General features: G+C 38.8%; 1 protein-coding gene across 2 annotated transcripts in view; it reads left to right on the top strand.

Annotated features, from left to right (window-relative positions):
- The window catches only part of DTL (denticleless E3 ubiquitin protein ligase homolog), a 50,844-nt gene extending 31,217 nt beyond the window's left edge, over positions 1 to 19,627 (top strand). For both annotated transcript variants that reach the window (XM_069544964.1, XM_069544965.1), the window contains 4 exons: positions 3,697 to 3,786; positions 6,285 to 6,420; positions 15,038 to 15,870; positions 17,666 to 19,627. In XM_069544964.1, the coding sequence (XP_069401065.1) occupies positions 3,697 to 3,786; positions 6,285 to 6,420; positions 15,038 to 15,870; positions 17,666 to 17,764 (1,158 nt within the window). In that variant the 3' untranslated portion in view covers positions 17,765 to 19,627. The remainder of the gene's footprint in view (positions 1 to 3,696; positions 3,787 to 6,284; positions 6,421 to 15,037; positions 15,871 to 17,665) is intronic.
- Positions 19,628 to 20,686: the final 1,059 nt, after the last annotated feature.

The raw sequence follows: 20,686 nt of genomic DNA, 5'->3' as shown, positions 1-20,686 counted from the left end.
TATGCCATAAAAATCCCATGGGCGCAAGAAAATGGGGTGAAAGAATGGAGTTTTAGATCTCAGGGCAGAAGAGAATGAATGGCCCTCCAGTCCTACCTACTGCCCAGCGAAGAGGAGATGTAATTTAATTAGGCTTTCTGACACTGAGGCCCAAGAGTAAAAAGATTAAATATTATTTTTTCTTCTTATTTAATTTCCTACTCCTTGTCCTACCCTAACCCCTGCCCCCTTCCCTGGTTCATTTCTGATAGAGCCACTGAATAGTATTGAAGTGGTTATAAATAAACTGATTTGGCACCATCATTCTACCGCTGACTGGCGAAACATTGAGCCTGACACTTTAGGAAGTGTAAATGATCTCATGGCAGAAATGAAGATTAGGTTTGGTCTCTAACTGGGCAGAGTAAGGAGGTTTTTTGAGGAAAGGTGCTGATCTTTTTTGCCTGTTCAAGTATACAAAATTTTTTATGAGGTCTGTACATTAGGGCCAGTTGCTTCTAAAGGTACCTTCATTGTTCTGAGAGTTTTAACTTAGGAATTTCTCCTGCCTTGAGTTAAGCCTTTATTCTGTAACAACTAAAATTTGTAAGAGAAGACAGTTTTTTGTGTTTTGACCTTTCCCAGAATGCATAGATGTAAATGTCTCTTGGGCTTAATTAGTCTCCTCTTCCTATTTAAAAGTAGAGGGAGGTTTTCAAAAGTGAAATCATGTCATTGTGATAATATTTTTATTATAAGTATAATGAATATTATAGTGAAGGGACAATAAATAAAAACATATTTGAATAAGAATCAAAGATTTAAGTCACCTGATTTTCATTAGAAGAAATTAATCTTTGGAGTAGTCACCAAATATACTTTACCATACTAGGATAGTCCTCAACTGTGAAAACACTTGTTACTGACTTTCATAAAAAGTTGTTGGACATAAGCTCTCATTCTAGCCTACAACATGCCCTTCCCTCCACTTTTTCTTTTAAATTGATGTAGAATTTGAATACTGTAAAACTCACCATTGTAGTCATTTTAAAGTGTACAGTTCAGTGATTTTTTTTTTTTTGGTATAGTCACAGTATTGTGCAGCCATCCCATCTCATTCCCAGACATTTTTATCACTCCCAAAAGAAACCCCATAACCTTTGGAGTCACTCCATTCCTCCCTTCCCCCAACTTCTGGCAACCGCTAACCTGCATTCTGTCTCTGTAGATCTGCCTTTTCTGAACATTTCTTATAAATGGAATTATATATAGACATGATCTTTTATGTCTGGCTTTGCTTTCATAAAATTTATCCATTTGTTATATATATCAGTACTTCATTCCTCTTTATGGAGGGAATATTCCATTGGATGTTTAGACCTTATTTGTCTATTTATCAGTTGATGGACATTTAAACTTTTCCACTTTTTGGCTTTTTTTAAAAAGTATTCATTTATTTATATATTTGACTGCATCCGGTCTTGGTTGCAGCATTCGGGATCGTTTGTTGCATCTCACAGACTTCTCTCCAGTGTGGTGTGTGGACTTGGTTGTCCTTCAGCATGTGGGATCTTAGTTCCCTCCCCAAGGAGGAAACCGATGTCCCCTGCAGTGGAAGGTGGATTCTTAACCACTGGGCTACCAGGGAAGTCCCCACTTTTTTGGCTTTATGAACATGCATGTAAAAAGTTGTGTTTGAATATGTCTTCAGTTCTCCTGGGAGTGTATACCCAAGAGTAGAATTGCTGGGTCGTATGATAACTAATTCTATGTTTTTAACTTTTTAGAACTCCTCCCCTCACTTTTAATGCTATGTAAGATACCTGGTTCATGGCAATCATTCAATAAATGCTGACTTTTATTGTTACTATTTTTATTCCTGCCTTATTATCAAATTATAAAAAATTTTTCCAACAGGTCTGTCTTTTCTTCTGGGGTTTTGTTTTGTTTTTCTCTTAAATCCTATAGATAAGTGCAGAAATGTACATACATTCTATTGGTGGACATTTTTTTTCTGGACATTTTTTAATCTTCGATATAGACACTCAGGTTCTCCTCGGTATATGTAATGCCTAAGAAACTGAGGAAGGGACAGTACCATGAGATGATGAGCTAGAAGCAACAAGCAAGTAAATACATGGAATAAAATAATATGTTGTTACCCGGGAGGGTCAGAAGGACATTGGATTTTCTCTTTTAATTTGCTGTTACCCATCCTCCTTGGGTCTTGGGTAAAGAGAAACTTTATAGGCTGGGACCATTGAGAATTTCTGTGACTGTTGAGATCATTAGAGTCTATCTTGAAAGTGTTTTCTAAAATATGTCATCATGTGAGAGAATGAGTTCTGTGGGATTGTAGGAGTAGGCAGCCAGAGAGATCCTTTTAGAGCTCGAAGAAAAGCCTCCTTTTCTGTTAAACCTTAATTAATCCAGCAGGGCAAATCAGATTCTGCTCTTTGTCTTCTTTGGCTTTTTGAATCATTACATATGTGCCATTTAACCCAGGAGAGGAGTAGTAATAATTGAGTTGGATACTTTATGAATCAGTATGTCGAATCTCTTAACTACAGTCTGAGGAGTCGATTAACTTACTTAGTCATTGTTCCAAACATTCTTCCCAGAGTGCCACCTCCTTCTTCATATGAATGAGCAATGGTTAAGAGTCTCAGGTAAATGAGAAGAGAATAATTTCTCTTTTTCAAACACATATGCTAGTAATAGCTACGTGAGTCTGTCTCTTTGTGTTGTGCTGATTAATGCCCATGGTCTCTGACAGGGATTGACAGCTCTTGAATGAGTCAGCTGTCAAACGCATATCACTAATAGCATTCAGTGAGGGGGAAAATACCATTCTTAGTCACCTGTGTAGTACTGCACAATGTGACCCTTCTTTTGTACATTAAAATGTGACAATACTTAACTTGAAAATTCAGTTTCTTTAAGCAAATGAACTGAAAATAAAATTTCAGAGAAGTGGTTTTTTTTTTTTTTTCCCCAAAAAAATACCAAAGTGCCATGTAGAATATAGCTTTTCCCCCTTCAAAATGAAGGAGTATAACTTTGGGCTTTCTTAGAAGTCAGTTGAGTTCTTTTGGAAGAAAGACTATCCCCTTGTCCCAAGAGATCTGCTACCATTTCTCAAGTACCTTCAGGATTTAGTATGTGCAGTGTTCCTGGAAGTAGCTGACTAGAGAAGATCTAAAATTTAGTCTAGGTTCCACTTGAAGTGTTATACCTAGCCACTGAAACTCACCCTTTCAGTCTTGAATTTTAATCAAAATATATATAACTAAGACAGAGGATGAGATGGCTGGATGGCATCACCGACTCGATGGACGTGAGTCTGAGTGAACTCCAGGAGTTGGTGATGGACAGGGAGGCCTGGTGTGCTGCGATTCATGGGGTTGCAAATAGTCAGACACGACAGAGTGACTGAACTGAACTGAAGTAGTCCTGATTTGAAATAAGAGCTGTCCTGGTATCTTACCTCATACTATTTACTTATTTTGGCTGTTTTCCTTCTGTTTTCTCAGATTAATGACAGAAATACTTTCATTGCCCATTGGGCCTCTTTTTCTGAGCTATAACTAGGCATGTCTAGGGATTTTTGGTAACAACTCTACAGCTGTCTAAGGTACAAGTATGGATAAATTTGAAGTCGCGGTCTGGAGACCTAACACTGCCCTGCTGACTTGTTTGTTTTTGATGGTGTGATAGGTCTCCATGCCCTGGCATCCTCCCACCGTGCTCCTGGGTCATTCTCAAGAGGTCACATCTGTGTGCTGGTGTCCATCAGACTTCACAAAGGTTTGTAAGCGAATCTATATCATCATTAATCACACATTCTGTTTTTTCCTGCTAAGTGTATTTCTTGGTTCTCTAGAGTCATTCCTTTCCTAAACATAGCATTTAAGTTTTTAACGTTAGTAAAATTTCATCTTAAAATTAAGGCGAAAAGAAAGTCTAAAGTGAAGAAAACTAGTGTTTCTGACTTTGTATATATTATTAATGTGTGTTAAAAGTAACATCTTGACTGTTCTTCACAGACCAGTTTGGGTTCACACATGCCTGAAAAATGCTTACTGTGAAGTCTTAAAATGTTTGGCTATCTGTGACTAAACTATGGAAGAAGTAACTCTAAACTGTTATAGACACTCTGAAAAGAAGAAAATATACTCACTTTAAAATAATTTTTTAATAGTGATACTTTAAACAAATTTTTAAAACCTGAAAGGCAGAAATCCCAGAAACAATAAATTCTACATATATATAGGGATTTCATATAATAGTGGCCCCAGTTCCACTCACTCTCCCAGCCCCCCACCTTTGGTCTCTGGGTTATTTTGGATTTACCGGAAATGTTCCTTCTGTGGAGAGCTCCATTTCGTCTATTATGTGTTAAAGGTTTGTTGCCTATTGTGCCTATCTGTTTTTCTATCTTTTAGAATCTTCTCATGGTCTTATCTACTCAGGACATCCCTGCTGGCTTTCAAGTACTCCTATGGATTTGCTTTTATTTCTGTATCCCTGTATAGCCATTTCTGTGATGAGCTCATGATAGACTTTTTTTTAAATCATTGCTTTAATCACCAATAATTACATCCCAGTGACATTTTCCCTCTAAGTTTCCATGTGATTTCCAGTGAAATATCTGCTTTTAATGAGGAATTTTATATCTTCAGAGAACTTGAAGATGAATTTTTTTCAAATTACTCAGTTAATCATGTCATTTTTCTCCATCCATTGTATATTGTCCTTATCTCTATGCACAGGAAAGACTCAAAGGAAGTAGGAGCAGGGCTGTTTTCCCATATTCATTTAACGACCACCTTTTCAAAAGGGTCTTTAAAATAATTTTGTCCCTACCCTAGAATTAGGAATGTAAAATACCCACTTTAAAGAAAAAAGGTTTAGACTTTGAAAAAACTTGGATTTAAATTCTAGCTCTGAGCTGGGAGAACGGGATAGTTAGGCAGGCAGGGAAGGTCACGAGCAAACTGCTATATTCAAAATGGATAACCAGCAAGGACCTACTGTATAGCACATGGAACTCTGTTCATTGTTATGTGTCAGGCTGGTTGGGAAGGGAGTTTGGGGGAGAATGGATACATGTGTACATATGACTGAGTCCTTTCACTGTTCACCCGAAACTGTCACAACATTGTTAATCGGCCATACCCCAATACAAGATAAAAAGTTTAAAGTTTGAAAAATAAATAAATTCTAGCTCTGCCACTGAATTGTGGTAACCTTGGGCAAATAACTCTATTCTTGTTTTGTAGATGAGGTTATTTGAGTGTCAGGCTTTTATATAATGAGAATTAAATACGATGATGTTAATTTTAGGACACTCAGACTTAATAGTTGCTCTGTAAGTAACAATTAGATAATAGACTATAGAACAACTGGGAATCCCAGGCATCTCTTTGAGCAGTTAAATATGTGTGTCTTCTTTTGGCCTCCCAGTGAGGAAAGGAAAAAGCTGCCAGCCTCTTGGGGGCCAAGACTTAAGAGAACGTGTGTTCTTTTTTTCTCTCTCTTTAGTTACTGAAATAGAGAAATTATATAAACAAATGCTAGGGAACAGCTCTGGTACCAGTGGCCATTTGCCACAAGCTCTTCAAGCCGGACTTTCTCTGCCATAAAAGGCTTGGGACCAAGATCAGGAACGGTCAGATATTTTTAAAGGGGCAAAGGTTATTTTTAACTTCTTTCAGGCTAGTGAACTTGTTGTTTTCCCAGATTGCTCCTTTACCTATCTGAAAAAGAATCTTAGGAAATGGTTTCAATCTACTTGTCACAGCATACTAGAGTCATGGGCTAATAAGTCAGATCTTGGGAGTGATCCCATTACTTGGAATAAGCCAGAACTTGAAGAATTCTGAAGAAAGTCACGTGAATTGAATGTCAGTGACAACACTGATCGATCACGTAAGAGAAAAGCAATGTCTTAATTATGTGTGTTTTGTAGTTATACAGAAGGTGATAATGATTTGCCCAACTTCTTGAAAATAAGATGAAATGAACCTGGTTTTATAGTAGAGCTTTAGGTTAGCTGAGAAATCACTGGTTACAAAAGTCATAACCACAGAGTGTATATAAAGAAGAAACTAAAGGATCCACTTCTTTGGAAATCTGGAATGATTTCTGAAAGCAAGCAATGAAAGTATCTGACCTTTTAGGTAGCATTTTCTATATCAGACAGAATAATTCTCTAGTCATGAGCCCTTAAAGACATGTCTGCTTTCTACTTTGTTGTGAATCTTTGATTGAAAGTTACTAACTCCCTTTCTGGTTCTCTGTAGATTGCTACTTGCTCTGATGACAACACACTGAAAGTCTGGCGCTTGAACAGAGATTTAGAGGAGAAATCAGGAGGAGATAAACTCTCCATAGTGGGATGGGCCTCTCAGAAGAAGAGAGAGGCAAAAGCCGACTTTGGTAAGGATCCCATGCATTTTTCTAAGGTTTTTTATGTTTTTATTGATTTAGTTCTGCAGTACAGAAGGATGAGCTAGATTTGATCTTATTTTAGTATGATTTTGAAGGAAAGCACCATCTTACTGACATTTTCTTTAATATATATTTTCTGAACACTGTTTATTATCTACACAAGGCATTGGAATACACCGGTAGATTTATTTCTTTAAATATTTGTTGAATATCTACTGTGTGCTAAGCACTATTCTGATTTGCTGTGGATTCTGCAGTAATCAAGAGAATCAAGAATCAGAAATGAAGCTTACATATTAGTTTGAGTCAGTAAACAAGTTAAAGAAATAAAATTTGCTTGTTAGGTAGTAATACGTGGATTAGGGGAAAAGGAAAGAAGGAATGGGAGAATAACAGCATGCTGTTAAAATTTTAAATTGGGTGCCTACAGAAACCTCAATGAAAAGAGGTGCTTGAGAACAGGAAGTGAAGTAGTAAGTCATGGGGGTGTTTTTGAGAATGTTTCTGGCAGACGAAACAGCAAATGCAAACCCCCTGAAGCAGGAGCAGACCTGGCATGTTTTGTGTTCTTCAAAGAGGCTGATGTAGCTGTAATCCCTGTGGCTAAAGCAGGCAGAAGAGAGGACAGGAAATAGTAGTGGAAAATAAGGTTCTTGCTTTTACTTTGATAGACAAAAAACTGTTGGAGGGCTTTGAATAGAGAAGTATACGATCTGACTTTTCTTGGTCATTCTAAATTCTCCGTTGAAAATAAATTGTAAGGGGATCAGGGTAAAACTGGAAGTTAATTTAAAAACTTACTGAAGTAACCTAGGAAACAATGGTGGTGACTTGGACCAAAGAGGTAGCAGACGATACAATTTTTAAAAGTCTTCAAATTCCAGATATATTGACATGATGGGTTCAGCAGAAGGTTCTGTGGGATCAGATGTGGGATATGAGGGAGAGTGATCAAGGATAACATCAGAGTTCTTGGTTTGAGAAGCTAGGATGGAGTAACCATTAACCTCTATAGGAATCACTGCAGGAAGAGCAGTTTGAGGGAGGGAACAACTGGATATGTTGTTTGATATGATTATTAAATATCTAAATGGAGATGTCAAAGAGGCGGTTAGATATTTGATTCTGCAGTTCAGGGCTAGAGTTGTAAATTTGGGATTTATTATCATACAGGTAAAAGGTAGCTATATATGGAAAAGAGAATAAGTCTGGGGTCTGAGCCTTGGAGCATCCTAACATAAGTTGGGGGAGGTGAAGCAGCAAGTACAACCAGAGAAGTAAGGAAAAAAAAACCAGAATATTGTATAAAGTAAGTAAAGGGAAGAGGGATGAATTTGGTTGAATGTGTTTGGCATGCCAAGTAAGATGAGGGCTAAAAACTGACCTTTGGATTTGGCAGTACAGGGGTTATTTAGCAACCTTGCTGAGGGCAGATTTTGGTGGCGTGTCAGTGGCCTGGTTAGTGTTGTTCAGGAGGATGGGAAGAGAGGAGGCTCTTTCAAGGAATCTTGCTAGAAAGCAAAGGAGGAAAATGAAATGGTAGTTAGAGGACGAAGCAATGCTGAAGTTTGTTTTTAGTGAGAATATAGCATTTTGTATCTGATTAGAAGGATCCTCTAGTCCAGGAGAAAACTGATGCAGCTGGAGCAGTTTCCTTGAGTGAGGGGATGATCTCGAATATACGGGGTGTGGATTGTTCATCCATAGTGATGAGAAGCCAGAAATACAGGCATGGTGGAGGTAGACGGGTAAGTGGGAGGGTCAGAACTTGTGGAAGTGGTGACATTGGAATCAGGATCATCAACTGAGAATAAGGATTAGAGGAAGAGGTGATAGAGATTTGAGGAGAGGAAAGAAAGTCTGAAACAGTCACATAGAGAATAGAAGAGCAAATGGACCAGGGAAATGCAATTGTTGAGTGAAGAATCCACCTGAGGCTAGCACTCCTTCGCTGAAAATGAGCAGTCAGTATGGTTGTGTTTCTGCTGCACAGGTACAGGCAGACTGTAGGTGGAAAAGTTGGTTTTAATCAGGGATGTGGTTTAAATCCACAAGTATGATGAAGTGAGTGGAGGGCCAAGGAAGTTAAGGATAGATATACTATCAGAGTTAAACTGGGTGAGGAAGGAAGTGTGGATATAATTGGGCTGAGGGTAGAAGTGGTAGGGTCAGTGAACTGAGGGCCCCCTGGGCATGAAGAGCTGATGGCACTGGAGTGCTGAAGAGAACTGGGAAAATAGGTGGTGGTTGAAATTGAGATAGTGGAGGATTTTAGTAATAATGGAGGCACTGGTAATAAGGCCAAGGGATAAGTGAGTGAAAGGACAAGGTTATTGTAGAAGAAGGAGGTCAAGAAAATGAGAAACCAGATATTGAAAAGATTATGAATGTGGGTTTTGTAATAACTGAACTGACGGGTAGAGTTAAAGAGAGTGACAGGGAATCGAGAACAAAACTCTAAGCACTGAGCCAGTCAAAGGGGATATCAGTAGATAGTCATAAGTTTGGAATTCAAGCTTCAAACTTCTGTCAGCCGTCAAGGCCTGAGGTAATGAGGATTTGAGGGTGAGAATATATGCACATTTTTCTACTGACTTACTTGTTTAGTCTCTTATAAGATACCTCAAGCGTGACTGAACTCCAGAGGAGTCTTTCTATCTAAGTCTACTTCTATAAAGTGTTTAATTTGGGTTTCTGCTTTATTAAAAAAAAAAATTTTTTTAAGTGTTGATACTTTAACAAGTCAACTAACTCTACAGGGCTAAATAAGGTAAATAGCATTCTCTAGATACCCTACCATAGTTCCCTTTTCCCAGGGTGACAACTTCAAATCTTTTAACTAATATTTTGATACTTATTCCTGTATCTCTAAGTAATATTTGTGCATTTCTATCTCTTAGGGGATTTTTTGTTGTTGCTTTAGCATTATCTATTGACATCTTACTCTGTGAGATGAGCACTTAGCTCTTGCCTATGTCCCCATGATTACCAAACCTCTGCACACTCAACATTCCCCTAGCTTCCCAACATAGGGTCATAATTTTGGTTAGATCAAGAGTTATTATTATTACTATCATTGTATTTTCTATTCAGAATTTAGCTATGTGGTAAATAGTTGTTTCTTTTTATTTCCTGTACTTTTTTTTTCCCCTTGAGACTTAAAAAAAAAGTCAAGATATATTCGCATACCACAAATTCACCTGTTTATACAGTCCAGTGTTCTTCAGTATATTCAGAGTTGGGCAGTCAACATAATCTAATTCTAGTCTATTTTCAAGACCCAAAATAAGGGTTCCAGTGTCTCCATAACCTTGCCAACACTTGTTATTATTTAGTTTTTTAAATTATAGCCATCTTACTGAGTGTGCAGTGGTATCCCACTGTGGTTTTGATTTGTACTGATATTTTCATGATGGTTTATGATATTTAATATCTTTTCATGTGCCTATTGGTGATTTGTAAATTTTCTTCAGAAAAGTACCTATGCAAATAAATCCTTTGCCCATATTTTAATTGGGTAATTTGCCTATTGTTTTTATTGTTGTATATATTCTGGATGTATCTCCCTTGTCATATAATGATTTATAAATATTTTCTATTATTCTGTAGGTTGTTTTTTCATTTTCTTGATGTTGTCCTTTGACACACAAAATGTTCTAATTTTGATGAAGACCTGTTTATCTGTTTTTTTTTCCTTTTGTAATTTGTGCTTTTGATGTTGTATCTAAGAAAGCATTGCCTAATCCAAACTCACAGAGATTTATGTCTGTATTTTCTTGTAGGAGTGTTGTAGTTTGGGGGCTACTGTTGATTTTGCGTTTATTTTTGTGTATAGTATGAGATAGGTAAGGGTCCAAATTCTTTTGCATGTGAATAGCCTACATTCTCAGTATTATTTTTCAAAGAGACTATTCTTTACCCCATTGCATTTTTTCAGCGCTCTTGTCAAAAATTAACTGACAGTAAGAGTCAGGGTTCATTTCTGGAGGCTCAGCTCCATTCCATTGATCTGTAAGTCATCCTTATGCTGTCACCACATTGTCTCGATTCCTGTCCCTGGCAGTAAGTTTTAAAAATCAGAAAGTCTGAGCCCTCCAATTGTCTTTTAAATTTTAAGATTGTTTGGACTATTCTGGGTCTCACATTTCTATACAAACTTTAGGACCAGCTTGCCAATTTCTGCAGAAATAATCAGCTGGAATTCTGTTAGGGATTGCATTGAATCTTTAGATCAGTTTTGGGAATATTGCCATCTTAATAGTATTTTCTTCTGATTCATGAACATAGGATGTCTTTCTGCTGCCTTGTCTTTAATTTTGCTTCCTAATTTTGAAAAAAAATAAAAGAATTATATAAGGAAAAAGTCATCAGCCTCCCCAACACTCATACACAATTTTAGTTAACATTTTGCTCAATTTTAGATTTTACCCCTTTATCCATAGAGATTTTTTATTAACAGAGTCATGCTATGTATACATTTGGATTTCTTGAAGATTTTTTCACTAAACATGATATTCTAAACACTTTCCTTTAGCAAAACTTTTAAATGTTCCATAGTTTACCTAGTTCTTCTCATGTAGTTAAACGTTTTATTTCCAATGTTTTGTGGCGCTGGGGGGGGGAATGGTTTTTTCTAAATTTAGGGTCTTCATTTCCCATTAAAATAGATTCCCAGAGGTGAAATCTCTGTGTTAATGACTATAAACATTTTTGAGGAAAAATATGTTGTCTTTTAACTAGGTATTTCTAGGTATTAATTATTCTTAGTTTTGGAAACTAAGTCACAAAAAAGTTACATATGTTGACCAAATTTATACCATATTAATAACATTTAGCCATTATTAAGAATTAGCATAGTTGGTTCTAAAGACCTATTTGTATTATCTCATTTATTAGTAATTCCCCAAACAACCAAACCTGAAGCTCAAGGAACTTAGATTTGCTTAAAGTCACACAGCTGTGAAGTTATAGTAGAACCAGTTCAGACCCTTGCAGTCTGATTCTAAAGCTCATGCCTGGAGTACTGCCTCCTTTAGAACCTAGCACAAGAGTTTAAGTGAAGACTGGTCCAGGAATTAGAGCTAGATTTCCTTTTCTGGGTAATGCTAGAGTTAACTCTGAAGAGCAAGAGAGCAGCAACTTGACACAGGGACCAAAGGCTGGTGCACTGGCCATTCAGCCCTTTAAGCCAATTCCCAGTGACAGATTGGCTGTTGCTAATCACACTGCCATTCTGAAAATTATGTTCCTCTGCTTGCCCGAGCTTCTAATTGCCACCCCAACCCTTCACTGCTGTCCTGGATTGCCTGTCTTCTCTTTTGGCCCTTTTTAACTTATTAACTGGCAAGCTTTAAATTGCAACACACAGCCCCATTCCCTTCTGTCCTACTTTTCCCAGTCAGCACCTGCTCCATTACTTACTATTCTTTCATTGTTTCAGCCAGAGATCTCAGCACTGTCAGGCCAAGGGGTTCTCTATCCTGTCTGTGCATCAGAAGCACTTGTGGAGCTTTTAAACAATTTGTATGCCTCCAGAAATTGTTAGGTAGGCCTAGAGTAGAGACCAAGTACCTGTATTATAAAGCTCCAAATGAGTCCAATATGCAGCCAGACTGAGAACCTCTGGTCTAGGTATCACTGAGTGAAAAGATGATTATCTTAAAAAGAGGGAAATGTTAGCTATTCTCTCTCAAGTGCTTGCTGTAGACTTATAAGTCAAACACAGTACTTACAGAATCTGTTCTTTGATGGTTGGAACTTGACCCTCATCCCTGTCAGCAGTAATGAAATTTAACAAGCATTGTTTAATAATTCCTTGCTAGGAACTATAGTGGCACTAGACCTAAAAATGAGTAAATCATTATCACTTGCCCTCTGGATGCTCCTAGTCTAATCCAGGAGGCAGCTACAAAAACTATAGTATATTGTAACCATTTCACCCAGCTACGTAGACAAAAGGCTTTGAGAACTTGCTTCCTGTGGGAGAGGAGGAAAAAAGTTTGTGAAATCTTCACAAAGGAGTTAATAACACTGTCACCAGAGCCTGGAAACATGAGCGGTTTTGCCTGGAAAAGAAGGGGTAGACTTGGCGAGAAAACCACGTGAGCAGCGAGATGTGACAGTGCACACAGCTTGTTCAGGAAGCTGTGCGTTGTCTCCTGTAACAGGATCCTCAGCGGGCAGAGCCCGTGATCAGACTGCAAAGGTAGGCTGAGTCCAGGTGGCAAATTAAAAAAGAAGCTCCAAATGGACTGGTGATTAGTAAACTCTGTAATTCCTCAAAGGGACCTACTTTCATGAAGCTTTTAGGGCAGTGGCCCAGTCTGTGCCACCATGTCATCAGATACCAGGCAGCACTTAGGGTCCATAGGAGTTGGGGATGCACTTAGGAGATGAGGGCTTCCCTGGTGGCTCAGAGGGTAAAGCATCTGCCTGTGATGTGGAAGATCCAGGTTCGATCCCTGGGTCGGGAAGATCCCCTGGAGAAGGAAATGGCAACCCACTCCTGTATTCTTGCCTGGAGAATCCCATGGACAGAGGAGCCTGGTGGGCTATAGTCCATGGGGTCGCAAAGAGTCAGACATGATTGAGCGACTACACTTACTTAGGAGATGAAGTACTAAAGGCATCTGTGTTTTAAGTCTAAAGGTCAATGTAGTGACTCATATACAGCTGTTAAAAAGATTGTATTGCATCTAAGTGTACTTCTATGAAGAGGTGTAAAGAGGAGAAGATAGGATGTTCAGAGGAGAGAAAATTGCAGAATGTGTGTGTGTGTGTGTGTGATCTTTTTTTAAGTGTGATCTACATATACTTTTGTGAATGCTAATAGGTACATAGAAAATAGTGGAATACACAGCAGCATGAGTGAAATGAGATGGCTGAAAAGAGGACCTTTTACTTGTTACCTTATTCCCCCCTGTAGCTGTTCAGAGGAGGAAGGAAAGAAAAAGAGAAGAAAATTGGACGATAACATCCTGAAGAGGATACAGCTTTTCACATATCAGATTTTCCATTGGCCTTTAGTAGACACTTCAGATTTCTGCCACTGAAGTGTCAGAAACATGTATTTGGTTTGTCCCTGGCCCAACTTTTCCTTCTCCCTGAATCCTGCCTTAGAATCTGCATGTTGTAAGACCCATGGTATTTTAGGACTTCTGCCCTAAACATACTCTTCAGCTCAATTTAATGGAACTGATAACTGTAGGGGCTGTGCATTGACTATGGACCTGCAGTGAGGAGTTTTCTCTGGAAGTAGTAACAGTGCTCAGGCTCTAGAACATGAGTGTGAGAGCCATCACCAAACGCTGCGTGGACTGGTCCTAATCATTAACTCCCCTTCTATAGCTTGTTACAATGACATGGGGCTTTCCAGGGATGATCTTTGTTGAAGAAGCAGTATCACTTTGTCTCTAAACATACCGTTGATGAGAAAAGTTTAGACAAAAGTCAGTTTGTAGAACTTCTCTGTCTCAAGGCTAGGCTGTTTGAGTAGGGAAAAGCAGAAGGTAAAATGTACAGGAAAACTAACTGACCAGAGTTAGGACTTGTGTTTATTTGCATATAAATACAATGAAGTAGTTAAACGGAATTAAACATCAGAGTTGTAGTACTGGGTAACTGAGAAATAAATGCCTTTTCCTTGTTATTTGAAGACTGGAACCCTTTTTCAGAAATCTGGAAAGCTCAGGAGGGTGAGAAAACATCATGTCTGTCGGGTCCTCAGGAGGAAGAAACACGAGCTTTATGAGAGTTTGCCTGAAGGACTGGTCCTGGCCTAGAGACAAGGGGCAGGACAGGTGGAGCGGAGTGCTCCCCACAGTGTGATTGGTTTTGCATCACATTTTGGAAACGTTCTTTGCCATTCTTTGCTTGTGGAAAATCATGAATTGTATATTAAGGAGGAAGGCACATGAGGCCTGATAACCTTAACACGTAATTGATGGGATTACTTTTTGTGGAGATTCAAAGCTATCTCCATTTAACAGATGTGGAAACTGAGGCCGAAGAGGTGAACGGTTGTACCCAGGTGACCTAGTAAGCGATTGTGCTGGATTGGAGACCTGTGCTCTCCTGACGTGTGGTGCCTCTGTGGCCCAGCATTGCTTAGAAGCATCACAGAAATACTAAGAGCAGCACTACTTAACAGCCCTGATGTCTTACTGTTACCTTAGAATACTTTGTAGCTGTTAAAAATGGTACAGATCTGTGTTACTGTGGGAAATGTTCATGATACATTAAGAAGCAGGTTACTAAGTATCTTGTACATCATGGTCCCATTTTTGTATAGAAAACCTTAAGAGATATCATATGCATAAATATAAAAAATTGTTCACCTGGATGCTTTTAAATTTTTCTTTTCCTGTATTTTCTAGACTTTTACAAGCATATGTTTTACAACAGGGTGTCTTAGGGGCTGACAGTTAGGAAATGGGAAGAAAAATGCTAAAAAGGGTCTGGGAAGAATCGAATGATTTATGTGATCCACACTGGGAAATCAGCCCCTGGATGATTAAGTTAGCTATCGGTATAATTTTCTTTGATGAGAACCCTGGGATATCCTGTAGCTTTCACCTCTGATTTTGTGACCTCTTTGGTTTCTCAGTGGCAGTGCCCAGCAGCCAGAGCACTCCGGCTAAAGCACCCAGAGCAAAGAGCAGCCCGTGCACCTCCTCCCCGTCGTCGGCAGCCTGTGCTCCGAGCTGCGCCGGGGACCTGCCCCTCGCTTCAAATACGCCCACCTTCTCTCTTAAGACCCCTCCTGCCAAGGCCCGGTCTCCCATCAGCAGAAGAGGCTCTGTGTCCTCCGTCTCTCCCAAGCCACCCTCATCTTTCAAAATGTCCATTAGAAACTGGATGACCCGAACGGCTTCCTTATCACCACCCGTCACTCCACCTGCTTCCGAAACCAAGATAACATCTCCCAGAAAAGCCCTCATACCTGTGAGCCTGAAATCATCCCAGGCCGTGGCTTGCTCTGAGTCTAGAAATAGAGTAAAGAGGAGGCTAGACTCCAGTTGTCTGGAGAATGTGAAACAAAAGTGTGTAAAGAGTTGCAGCTGTGTGACTGAACTTGATGACCCCGTTGAAAAGCTTCATTTGGATCTGTGCTGCCTTGCTGGTACCCAGGAAGAACTTGGGAAAGACTCGCTAGGTCCTACCAAACCAAGCAAGATTGAAGGAGCTAGTATGAGTGTCTCTGAGCCTCCTTCTCCTGCCAGTCCTTATGCTTCAGAAGGCTGTGGAACGCTACCTCTTCCTTTGGGGTCTTGTGGAGAAGGCTCTGAAGTGGTAGGCAAAGAGAATAGCTCCCCAGAGAATAAAAACTGGCTGTTGGCCATGGCAGCCAAACGGAAGGCGGAGAATTCATCCCCACGAAGTCCATCGTCCCAGACCCCCAACCCCAGGAGGCAGAGCGGAAAGACCTCTCCAGGCCCGGTAAGTGGGCAGCGATAGAAAATGCATTTCCTAACCTGGCCAGGGCAGGCACAAATGCCTTCTCAGAAGTCAGAATGCTTTTTTTTTTTTTAAGTAAATCTTTTTATTCCTAGGATCACCAGGTTTAGTACATAAAAATATAGGACAAATATTGCATGGGACATATTTATACTAAAAATTTTCATACTGCAATGTTATTTGTTTGAATTTCAAATGTAACTGCATGTGTCCTGTATTTTCTTTGGCAATCCTATTTACTCCAATTAAAATCCCTTCTGTCAAAGTCCACACCCCCCAGCCCCTTTGCCCAGTTCTTCAAAGCCTTCTTCATCCTCTAGGATATCAGTTCAAAAATAACTTCCTTCTTTGTTTAACATTATTCCCTCCCACAACCCCTTGCTTTTTAAAAATTTGCCTCACCATCCCTCAGCTCCTGCAACCTCTTTTTATAGATTTCCCTCCCCTTTTTATAGAGAAAGCTATAATTCATGGACAAGTTGCCAACATCCACAAATAGATTTTCAATTTGTAATTACAGCTTATGATTATTTAAAATAAAGCAAAATTAAGATACTTACAAAGCAGTTTTAAGTGCAGAATCCTAGAGTGACATGATTTTTTCCAGTCTTTGAGGATCATCTTGCTCACACTGGTATTTTTGGCAACTCACCTGTATCTCCCTTTTTTAAAACATTCATCTTAATTTTACCCATCTTTTCATTAAATTTAGATAATTTCAAAAACAGATATTGCTGGCAGAAATAGCTTTGTGAACCTTGAAAAGCAAGTGACTCATAATGATGGAGGCAGAAGTAGCTGTGAGCATTGGGTGAGCTGCGGGCACCAGTCAGAGAATGGATAGCTTCTGCCACTCAGGTTGCAAGTTAAGGATGGAGGCAGTTTAAGAAAGTTTCTCCCGTAGCTCTTTCTGTGTTAGGGAGAAGGTGGAAGAATGAAACCTGATCCAGGTAAGATCTGCCCTTATAAAGGGCAGTACTTAACCTTAGGCCAGTACTAATTTAACAAATGTTCATAACCCCTTCCTACTGTCAATAAGCCTATCCCCTAGTTTTAGAAAAGGTAAACTAGAAATATTTTAAAGATTACTTCAAACACAAACTCCAAGGCCTTGCCATAGAGTATAAAGGGGGAAAAAAGGCTGTAAGGAGTCTTCTCTCAAAATTCGCACTGTAGGTAATCTTTGCCCCTAGCAAAATTCCTATTTTTTTCAAGGGACCTGGTCTGAGTTATGTGTTAGCAGGAAAACAATTTCAATAAAAAATTATTTTCATGAATGTGTACATCTTAAGGGCATTTAAAAAAATAGTCTTATCTAAGATATTTCTGGCTTTATAATTTCAATCTTTTGAAGCTAAAGTTTCTTTAAAACATTTTTTGTCTTTATGTACAGGTTGATAAAGACTTCAGAAAAGGGTAGTATCTGCCATTTGAAATACCTATCTCGTTTGTAAATTTGGAAGGCTTATTTACTCATTTATTTCAAAGAGGATGGTAATTGTAACCTCTTTGGTTCCTATTACGAGGCTTAAGTGGTACATATTTTCCATTCACATGAAAAATCTGTTTTCCTTTCACGCATGCTGCCTTCAATTTTCCTATATTTGGTACAAATCAACCAAAAGAGACATTGCCATCAAGTAATTGAGACTGAAATCTGGCTACATAAGCAAATTTCCAGGCATCCTAACTTAAAATACCCATAATGATAACCTGCTGAGATAATAGCTGAACTTTATCATACAAAATCTCTAAAATCTGAACTTTCTTCTTCTAGGTCACCATTACTCCCAGCTCCATGCGGAAAATCTGTACATATTTCCATAGAAAGTCCCAAGATGACTTCTGTAGTCCAGAACAGTCAACAGAATTATAGATTCTCATCTGAGTGAGTTAACTGAAGCTTGGCTCATTAAAACAAGATAAAAAAATTTGAGAGGGACTCTAACTCTGGTTTTAAGAAAGCTACCATTGTTTCGTTTTTAGTGAAAATCGTTTGGAAAAGTTTACCTAGTCTGGTTCTGCTACCATAGTGTATGTGCAGCTTCCTCAGAGTGAACGCTTTGTTTAAATTTCATGAAGTTTGCCACTCTGTAACATTTTGAGTGAGTAGTCTTTTAAATGACACGTCTTCTGTACAATAGTGACATCCCAGTTTGTAGAGGCAAAAAAAAAAAAAGCCTTATCTCTTCCTGCTCTGAGACCTGTGCACAGCTGAAAGCCTCTGCAGGCCACAGCAGGAGGCCCGTCTGTGAAGGTCAACTGCCTAACGGGACCCTGGGTCTCTGCTGCCTCTAACACATTAATACAGTTTCATATAAAATACATAACCTTTTCACTACATTTTTGTGGATTTTTTAAGTACATGGTTAAATGTGATTTTTAGATAAGTACATTTATATTGATTCAGTGTTAAAATACAATCTCTTAAGTTAAAATTGTCTTTATTTTAAAAACAGCGGTAAATGTCAACTTGTTGGCGAAACTAGAACACTAGCAACTTTGTCTTTTCTCCCCCCAAATATATATGCCGTATATGATCTGAGGTTTTCACATTTTTACTAAGCAATCTACTGCATTTCCAACCCAACTTCACGTTATGATTTTTGACATTTCCTGGAGGAAGATGTTTATAAAATCAGTAGTCATACACTGAAGCTGGGGTTTGAATTTAACGTCTTTGGTTTTTTTAGGGGCTGCTACTTTAAAAAAAAAAAGCTATCAAATTTTAAGCAAAGTATTGATTTCTTATTGATATTTTTATAAAAGTGTAGGTAATTCCTATACTGAAAATCCAGAACCTAAAAATTAAATCTTCGCCTTAACTTGATCTTTTGGATTCTCTTCATGTACTAAAAAGCAGTGAATGTCTAGTAGAGCCCTGAGCCAAAAAGTCGTGGGATTTTCTCTATAGATACTTAACATAGAGAGTATATAGGTGACTCTCAGTTAATAATGTGCAAAATACCTTGAGTGTCTCTTAACAGTTATGTATCAATAAGTTTGAACTGAACCATTGTTTTCTATTTTAGCCCTTTGTAACCTCATAGAAACAAGCTCCATGTATTTTCTATGTACTGTGTCCTCAGAAGGGAGTCCCCTTCCACTCATGAAACGTGATTCATTTTATCCATTTCCCTAAGGACTGTGTAGGCTTTATTCATATATTCTGTCATTTTAAAATGTATTCTTAATTATAACTCTATAATTCCTTTGATTCTTATAAATTAAGCTGTAACTGCAAAAACTACATAGGTCAATTAAGCATGGATTCTCCTGGTTTTATCCAAGGAGAAAAATAAATAAAAGGCCACAGAAATGCTGTTTTTGAAACAAAGTATGGCATAGCATTAACTGAATATTTAAGAACTCTAGTTATATTTGATGTTTGATTTTGGAGTGTTCGACTATGGGAAGGTGTTATTTATGACCAGTACCTGCCGATAATGCTGTCTCTCTTGATTTGAAAGCCTGTGACCTGTGAAGAAGAGAACTAAAGTAGATGATTTTCTTCTTTGTGTCTCTGCTCATCTCCTGACAGCTCTACTGAGTGTAATTGGGATAAATATGGCTGTCAGAAACTGCTGAGGGTCTAGTGGGTGTAACATTCCCACTTGGAAAACTAGTACTTCAAATAGGTGCTGAAGTTCAATGAGCTAAGGTAATGAGCTAATAATTATCCCTACTTGTGTCCCTGTCAGACTTTGAGCTGCTTCTGAATAAAAAGCCTTTTACCTGATCTGATGTTCTTTCCTGAACTTTTGCATTAACCTAGAAGCAGTCTGTATACACAAAAGAACTATAGTAGTAATCAAGAATCCCTTCTACTTGTTCATTGAATAAAATTTGTTTATTCCCAAGGACATGATCTAGCTCAGGCTGAAAGAAGTTTTAATACCTCTTGCTTGATCAGACCTTGCGCATTTAAGATGACTTGGGATTACTTGATAAAAGAGGGTGGAGTGATGTAGTTCTTTTTCTAAACAAGTATTTCCAGCCCAAGCTTTTCTATTTGAATATACTCCAAGCACTGTTGCTACAAAGCTGTGTTAGTTTCCTTTTGGCTGTTTCAACAGGGGCTCTTAATTTACTTTTGGGAGGGTTGACTAATTAGTCCTTTAAAATGCCATTTAATCTAGGCTACACTTTTAATTGGTGATAAAACCATGTGTAGCTGCCTCCATAGGGGTTGCAGAAGGCAGATTCAGCCCACCACCCTTATCCCCAGCCTTAATGACTTAAAACTTTACCAAGACTTTTTTGGGGACACCCTGAATAGGAGGCGTTTTTTAAAACCTCAGCTGTCCAGTATGGATGTGTAGAGATGACTTTGAGAGACAGAGAGAGAGAGGAATAGGGCTTCCCTGGTGGCTCGGGGGGTAAAGAATCTGCCTACAGTGCAGGAGACACAGGAGATGCAGGTTCAATCCCAGTCGGGAGATCCCCTGAAGAAGGAAATGGCAATCTGCTCCAGTATTCTTTCCTGGAAAATCCCATGGACAGAGGAGCCTGGCAGGCTGCAGTCCAAAGGGTCTCAAAGAATCGGACATGACTAAGCACGCAGGCACGTTGTGCTCTTGTATAGGTCACACATATCAGTTTAATGTGTTTTTTGAGAACCTGTTGTAGCAGACACACTGTGCCCTTAGGTCTGTTTTTCTGCTATTCCTAGTCCCTAGATGGAGAAGGCAATGGCACCCCACTCCAGTAATCTTGCCTGGAAAGTCCCATGGATGGAGGAGCCTGGTAGGCTGCAGTCCATGGGATCGAGAAGAGTCGGACATGACTGAGCAACTTC

The sequence above is a fragment of the Ovis canadensis genome, chromosome 12 (genome assembly GCF_042477335.2).
Source record: "Ovis canadensis isolate MfBH-ARS-UI-01 breed Bighorn chromosome 12, ARS-UI_OviCan_v2, whole genome shotgun sequence".
Classification (NCBI taxonomy): domain Eukaryota; kingdom Metazoa; phylum Chordata; class Mammalia; order Artiodactyla; family Bovidae; genus Ovis; species Ovis canadensis.
This window is presented reverse-complemented; position numbering and strand designations above follow the sequence as displayed.